Source organism: Phycodurus eques, chromosome 14 (genome assembly GCF_024500275.1).
Source record: "Phycodurus eques isolate BA_2022a chromosome 14, UOR_Pequ_1.1, whole genome shotgun sequence".
NCBI lineage: Eukaryota > Metazoa > Chordata > Actinopteri > Syngnathiformes > Syngnathidae > Phycodurus > Phycodurus eques.
The window spans coordinates 8,607,260-8,614,747 of record NC_084538.1 but is presented as its reverse complement, the minus strand read 5'-3'; the positions used below and the strand labels follow the sequence as shown (position 1 = coordinate 8,614,747).

The 7,488-nt window shown below is 40.0% G+C and overlaps 1 protein-coding gene across 1 annotated transcript; it reads left to right on the top strand.

The window, feature by feature from the left end:
* The first annotated feature begins 26 nt into the window (after positions 1-26).
* On the top strand, positions 27-7,328 carry LOC133412616 (tryptophan--tRNA ligase, cytoplasmic). Its single transcript, XM_061696074.1, has 11 exons — positions 27-120; positions 377-491; positions 1,025-1,241; positions 2,078-2,186; positions 2,288-2,407; positions 3,350-3,532; positions 3,623-3,723; positions 4,022-4,134; positions 4,992-5,165; positions 6,165-6,305; positions 6,398-7,328. Exons 2-11 carry the CDS (start codon positions 384-386, stop codon positions 6,554-6,556), a joined length of 1,425 nt encoding a protein of 474 aa, XP_061552058.1. The 5' UTR covers positions 27-120; positions 377-383; the 3' UTR covers positions 6,557-7,328.
* The last annotated feature ends 160 nt before the right edge of the window (positions 7,329-7,488 follow it).

Genomic DNA, 7,488 nt, shown 5'->3' with positions numbered 1-7,488 from the left:
ATTGACAAGCAGACACATTAAGCGACTACATTTTTCTCGGGAAGAATTTCATCCGAGCACCAAGTCGCTCCTATGCTGATGCAAGTTCAATGAGTGAGCTACCAGCTGTGCTATTACACGGTATGTGCACGGAAAAAAATACATTGACTTACATGTTTGAGTAACAATTTCTCAATTTTTAATTGACACGTTATATAATGATAGGAACTCTTATCTACATAATAGCGAGCCAAATCGAGGCTGATAACTCGCATGGGAGTCTCCTTTTGGCCAGTGTTACACTGCTACCAGCCTACCACATAAAATACTCATCGGTTATTTGAAATACATGATTGTAGTCGCTGTTTACGTTATGATCTCTCCGTGTTTTGACCAGTGTGAAGATGACAGACTGTCAAGGGGATGCGGCGAGGAGTCCAATGGAGCTCTATGAGAAACTGACAGCACAGGGGGACAATGTGAGGAGCTTAAAAACAGCTAAAGCTGAGAAGGTAGGTGCCCATAAGCACAAATATAACACAGAAAGCCTTTATCAGTGAGTGTATAAATCTGTTGCGTCATAATTATAAATGATTGCTGATAACATGGGAAGGACGGTGGTGGCGCTGCCTTTTAGTTCTGGGGTTACAGGTACGAATCTCAGCTTGCTTGGTCTCTGCACACTTGCCTTGATTTGATTTCTGCGGGTACTCCGGCTTCCTCCTACATTCCAAATACATGCATGTTATGTTAATTCAAGACTCTTAAAATGTTCTTAGGTGTGTAAATGTGAGTGTGTATGGTTGTCATGCAATTTACTGGTGATCAGTTCAAAGTGTACCCCACCTCTCAGCCAAAGTCAGCTGGGATAGGCTTCAGCTCATCCATGAAATAACTTGGTCATTCAAGCAGCAAATGTTTTAAGATGAGATCATATACATGCATTAAATACACTAAGTAACAAACTGTACGTAATGTATACTTTAAATACAATGCTGTTTCCATTTATGTCATTACTGGTGTAAATATTGTTGTGTTTCTCAAGGCTGAAATTGATGCCGCGGTCCAGTTATTGCTCAAATTGAAAGTGGACTACAAACAGGCGACGGGTCAGGACTACAAAGTGGGATGTCCGCCATCCGAAAATTCACTTACCTCAGAAAATGGCCTCGCAGCAGATGGCAACAATGGTGATGATGAAGTTAACCCCTGGAGTGTCTCCACAAACAACGCAAAGGGTGTTGATTATGACAAACTCATTGGTGAGATCAAATTTGCTTCACTTGTTGGGGGAAATAAATAAAAAGCGGTGATTGGATGGTACAAACAGGTATTAGGGCCACACTAAAAAGAAAAGCAAATAGAAAAAAAATTTCATATAGTTCTGACAATAGAATAGAGAAAATTTAATTTTATGGAAAAAAACGTTTATATTACAAAATACACATTTTTTTGTAATTTTCAAAGACCAAAGCTGTAATATTCTTTAAGAAAGTAGTAATTTTAAAAAGAATGAACTCCAAATATGAGAAAAACCCATAAGGAGTAGAACGTCAATTTTTATGGGGAAAAAAGTCCGAATATACAAAAATAAATGTACTACTGCAAGAAACCTAATTTTGTTTCAAGAATGAAGTTATAGTATTATGAGAAAAAGTGGTTACTTTACAAGAAAAGTCACATTGTGAGAAAAGGTTGGAATTTGAAGATGTAATATAACAATAATAAAGTTGTAATATTATAAGGAAAACGGCATAATTTTACAAGAATACAGTTGTTACATTGTGAGGGAAAAAGTTGTAATGTTACAAGAAAAAAAGCTTTAATTTTCCAAGAATAAAGCCGTCATTGTATTAGAATAAACATTTGTGGCGACTATTGAGGATCTTGTCAAATCACACTTCAGCATACGATATTTTGACTTTTAATCTCTTATAATGTACAGTCTTTCTTATCTCCTAATATTACGACTTTTCATGCAATATTACGACTTTATTCTCAGAACATGATGTAATTTTACAGTGTGTGGTCTTAAGTGACCTGGGTGTACAACTGACTGTAGATGATTATTCCCACTATGCTGTCTTCTTTCGTTTAGTGCGCTTTGGCAGCAGTAAAATCGACCAAGAGCTGGTGGACAGAATAGAGAAAGTGACAGGGCAGAAACCTCACCACTTTCTTCGTCGCGGAATCTTCTTCTCACACAGGTCAGTCGGCCTTTGACACACGTTGCCTGTTTAGCCTAAATAGATAGACTTGGTTCAGCCCTTGAAGGGAAATTAAAAGAGAAGTTGTGCTATATTTGCAGAGACATGCATCAAGTGCTGGACACGTATGAGAAACACAAGTCCTTCTTTCTGTACACTGGCAGAGGTCCCTCGTCACAGGCCATGCATGTTGGCCACCTCATCCCCTTTATCTTCACCAAGTGAGTTGAGCAGCACATTCAATTCAGCAAAGAACGAGTTCCAAATCTCCTTGGAAACTTGGGGGGATAAAAAGAATATGTCTGCAGTTGAACCTCCCATGTCGATGACAATCCATTCCAATTTTTTTCTCATAGGAAATCATGTAAATGTAATATTTCCATCATAATCATAATTTGCTCTAATGAAATGCCATTAATCCATTCCAGCCCCCCAAAAACACATTTGTTGTTACATTTTTAATAAAGAAAGTAGCACTTTATTCTCTAAAACACAATAAAAGGGAATGTAAAGAACGAAACTGGTTTCATAAAGTGTAATTACTGTACGTCGGGACAAGCCGAAAGTCACAACAACAACAGTGGGTGTGTCACAGTATTCGGTTACTTTCCACTGTAACACAGTTTCCATTTAGTTACCGTTTAAAGCGTATCAGTCAAGAATTCACTCCTTGGATTGCTCCTCTACGTTTTTACGGAATCTGGCTCCCAACCTGCTCGTGGTTAGTGACTGGAGGGGCTAGCAGCTAGCCAAGCAACCAAACTCCTCCCGGTTGACCCTCGCTATACATCTCAACGACTTGACAGACTTATCCAAGGCTGGAAGGAGTCGCCGCCACATGTGCAAGTACTTTCGCCAGATTGCTAGCTGCCAACATTACCGCAAATAGCACTCGGTCACTAAATTCAATGCTATGGGCTCTGATAGTAGATAATAGACACCACTGTCGCTAACAGAACTCTGCTGCAAACCAATTGTTTTTACTTCACTCGAGCGGCGGCATATCTGAGGCTAGACTATCTAAAATTTTGGCTCGCAGCACAAAGTAAAAAAATTGATCAAGGAAGGGGTCATAAGTCGAAAGACTTGTAAATTGGGGCAATCTATTCACAAAGTACCAATGCAATTTGAAGATTGAATAAGTGGTGACATCCGTTTTGCAGATGGCTGCAGGATGTGTTTGACATCCCCCTGGTGGTCCAGCTGACAGACGACGAGAAGTACCTGTGGAAGGACCTGACACTGGAGCAGTGCCACCAGTTCGCCGTGGAGAACGCCAAGGACATCATCGCGTGCGGTTTCGACGTCAACAAGACCTTCATCTTCTCCGACCTCGACTACACGGGGTTGGTACTGATTGAACGGCAACCATCTTGTCTCGGCATGTCTAAGCCACATGATTTCCTTCACTGTTGTGTTTTTTCTTGTACCCCCAGTGCGTCACCGCAGTTCTACAGGAATGTGGTGAAGATCCAAAAGCATGTGACGTTCAACCAAGTCAAAGGCATCTTCGGCTTTACAGACAGCGACTGCATCGGTAATGGAACTAGAACAAACAAATAAACAAAAACAATTACAGTGGTACCATCATGAGTCCTTGGCTGACTATGATCAAAAGAGAGGAGAAATACTCAAATTAGGTTTAATAAGTATGTGTGTACTCCGCAGAAGACGGCAAACTAGTTGTTGCCTCAATTGTTTCAAGATGCGATTAGTCAATAAAATGCAGAGAATCCTGAACAACCAATTAATTGATTACTATGTCTGTCCTTAGTTTTTAGTAATACTGTCTAAATGTTTACATCATCATGCCCGTCTACATCTTCTCTATCCAGGAAAGATCAGCTTCCCAGCCATCCAGGCGGCCCCTTCCTTCAGTAACTCTTTCCCACACATCTTCGGAGACAAAAAGGACGTTCAGTGTCTCATTCCCTGTGCCATAGACCAGGTCAGCGTTTACAGCAACATTCAACAAATACAGTGGTGCCTTGAGATATAAGTGACCCGACATAGGAGTTGTTGGATATACGAGCTAAGCTGTCAGTCGGACAATTTTTTTGCTTTGACCTGCGGTGGCGGTAAACTCAACACACTTCACAATAAGCAGCGCTTTAGCAAATAGTGAAAAATAATTTTAAAAAGAGGCTTCAAGTTTTTTAACGACACTCCCAGTTGATGTTTACTGTCAAACTAAACATAAAACAAAGACAAGTACACATTCAAAACAACCACTTAGCTTTGCTTCAGAAAGTCAGGTAGCTTAATGCTAGCAAACAATGCAAAACAACAAACAAGCACTAACGAATAGCATTTGTCATGGTTTTATAACCCTTTAGCAACAGATAAACACTAACAGTGGAGCAACACATATAGACTGATAAAATAAGAATACAGGCATAATTTCTTTATCCTCTGAAAATAATTAATTTCACTGCAGCTTACTGAGCAATTGTGACCGTCTAACCATATATCTTTATCGTAATGCTCCTAGGTGCACACCAGAAGGAGCAGCACAATGTCCTAAGAATTGAAGCAAAAAATGTTTCTTTGTCTTTTTCGATTATGTAAATCATGTATGATTTACAAAATGCAATACGATAGAGTGCTCTTTTTCTTACAAATTCTTTTCGGAGGCTGGAATGGATTTTTGGCATTTTCATTCCTTTGAATGGGGAAAGATCATTTGCGATGTGAGTGGTTTGACTTATGAGTGTGTTCACAGAACAAATTAATCTTGTATCTTAAGGCAACACTCTACTTCTATGACGATGAAATTTTTTCACGCGAAACCCCTCGCCTGCGCAGGACCCCTACTTCCGAATGACCCGCGACGTGGCCCCGAGGATCGGCTACCCCAAGCCGGCGCTGTTGCACTCCACTTTCTTCCCCGCCCTGCAGGGGGCGCAGACCAAGATGAGCGCCAGTGACGCTAATTCTTCCATCTTTCTCACCGACACGGCCAAACAGATCAAGAACAAGGTATGACTTCAGTTACTCTAGTCATTTGAAGTTGCAGCCACCAAATGAGTTCGTGCAATTTGGAATTCAAAGGGTATAGTTCAAATCCTTAGTCCTTGTGACCATGTCGAAGTGCCCTTGAGCGAGATACTAAACTTCCAGTTGCTCCTGATAGTGCGTCGCAGTGTTAACGTACATTGAGTTAGAAAAGCACTGTACATTTGAAAGCCCATTTGACCATGTTTGCGGGGATAGGGACTGGGCGTGCAAGTTATTGATGCCTACCCAAAAAGATTTGTAGTCCGCTAATGGAACGTCACGTGACAAACACAGAACACAGGATAGCTGACTGCGACTTCCTGTGTATGCTACACTCACGAGCATAACTAGGATCGATGACAAAATAATTTGAACCCAAAGTTGCTAAAAAAAATAAAATAAAATCTTTATGGCTGCTGTCTTAGGGCAAAGTTAAATACATGCATCATTTATTTATACAGATACGATATATGTAAACATGAATGAAGCCTAAACATCAAATGTGGTGTCATCTTGTGTTTGGGGAAAAAAAAAAAGGAAAAAAAAAGACATTGTAGCTGTTTAAAGTCCGTTCCTACAGTTGGCTTGTCGTGGCCCGCTTTGCCATTCACCCAAACCGAGAGGAAGTGCTTAGACCTGTTTTGCCAAATGCAGAAGTAGGTTGCGCATATACCTGACTGGCTATAGATGGTCGAAAAACTTTTTTTTCTATTAAATTAAGCTATGGCTCGACTAAATGAAGCTGCTCCTATCAGTTCAACCTTGCTTGGCAGCAAGATGACACCAAAGCAGTATTTTTGTATTAGACATAGGTTTGCCCTGAGCACAAAACAGCAAATACTGTAGGTGAGTTTTTCAGCAAATAAACGAGGGTAGGTTCGCCTGAAAATTTGTGAAAAGGGAAATTTGCAAATGCCGAACTGCTATAAACACTGTATATATAGTAACTATCATATAACTTTCGATTGTGGTTGCTCACAGATCAACAAGTATGCATTTTCGGGGGGGAAAGACACTGTAGAGGAGCACCGGAAGTACGGCGGTAACGTAGACGTGGACGTCTCCTTCATGTACTTGACCTTCTTCTTGGAAGATGATCATAAGCTGGAGAAGATCAGACAGGTGAGTTTGAACACAACACACATTGATGACCAAAAAGTTTGAACTCCATTTTCTGTGTCCGTCCTTGGACTTACTACACGCGTTGTGTCTAGGACTACACAAGTGGCGCCCTTCTGACCGGAGAACTGAAGAAAATGTTGATCGAAACCCTGCAGCCAATCATCGCCGAGCATCAAGAGCGACGCAAGCAAGTCACGGACGAGATGGTCAAGCGGTTCATGACACCCCGGCCTTTGAATTTTAACCTCTAGCTCATTGATGAACAACAACAAAAACCTGCATCTTGATCAAAACTCATGTCATTATACTGGGGAAAAGAACAGAGTGGTTTCTATCAGGGCTGGGGAAAATGTTGATGTCTTTTACTGGAGGGAAGAGGTGCCTGCACTACATCTCCATGTTTAATTTAAAACCGGGAAATGTGATTATAAAGTGTAAATTAAACTAATGTCTCACTCCAATATGTATTTTACGGTGGCGTATTGTCATAATATCCATCCATCCATTTTCTGAGCCGCTCATCCTAACAACGGTTGCGGGAGTACGAGAGCCTATCCCAGCTATCATTGGGCAGGAGGCGGGGTACACCCTGAACTGGTTGCCAGCCAATCGCAGGGCATATATAAACAAACAACCATTCGCACTCACATTCAGACCTAGGGGCAATTTAGAGTCGTCAATCAACCAACTATGCATGTTTTTGAGATGTGGGAGGAAACCGGAGTGCCCCGAGAAAACCCACGCAGGCACAGGGAGAACATGCATGTATAAATGCCGATTTTCGTCTAAAAATATTACGACTTTATTCATAAAATTAGCTTTTTTTCTGACCATTATATAAAATTACAACATAATTCTCTTATATTACAAACTTATTCTTCTTTTTCCGTGAAATATGACTACTACTACTAAGTTTTATTTTGGAGGTTTTTCAACTTTTCTCTTAGAATGTACATTTTATTATCATAAAATTGTAAATATTTTTACTCGAAAAAATCTGATTTTCTTGTCATTTTCCACTCTTTTCTCTCATACAATTATTATTTTTTTTACTTTATCATAAAAATATAACATTTATAGAAAAGAATTCTTGTAAAATTAAGATTTTATGCACGTAATATTACAAATGCTTGTAAAATTGTCATAAAAGTGACTTGTTTTTGCAATGTGCTTGTAAAATGTA

Bases quoted from the DNA above. Each gene is read 5' to 3' on its own strand.
- LOC133412616 (XM_061696074.1), top strand. From the start codon at position 384: ATGACAGACTGTCAAGGGGATGCGGCGAGGAGTCCAATGGAGCTCTAT. The intron at 492-1,024 runs GTAGGTGCCCAT...GTGTTTCTCAAG, and splicing joins AAACAGCTAAAGCTGAGAAG to GCTGAAATTGATGCCGCGGT. The intron at 1,242-2,077 runs GTGAGATCAAAT...TCTTTCGTTTAG, and splicing joins TGATTATGACAAACTCATTG to TGCGCTTTGGCAGCAGTAAA.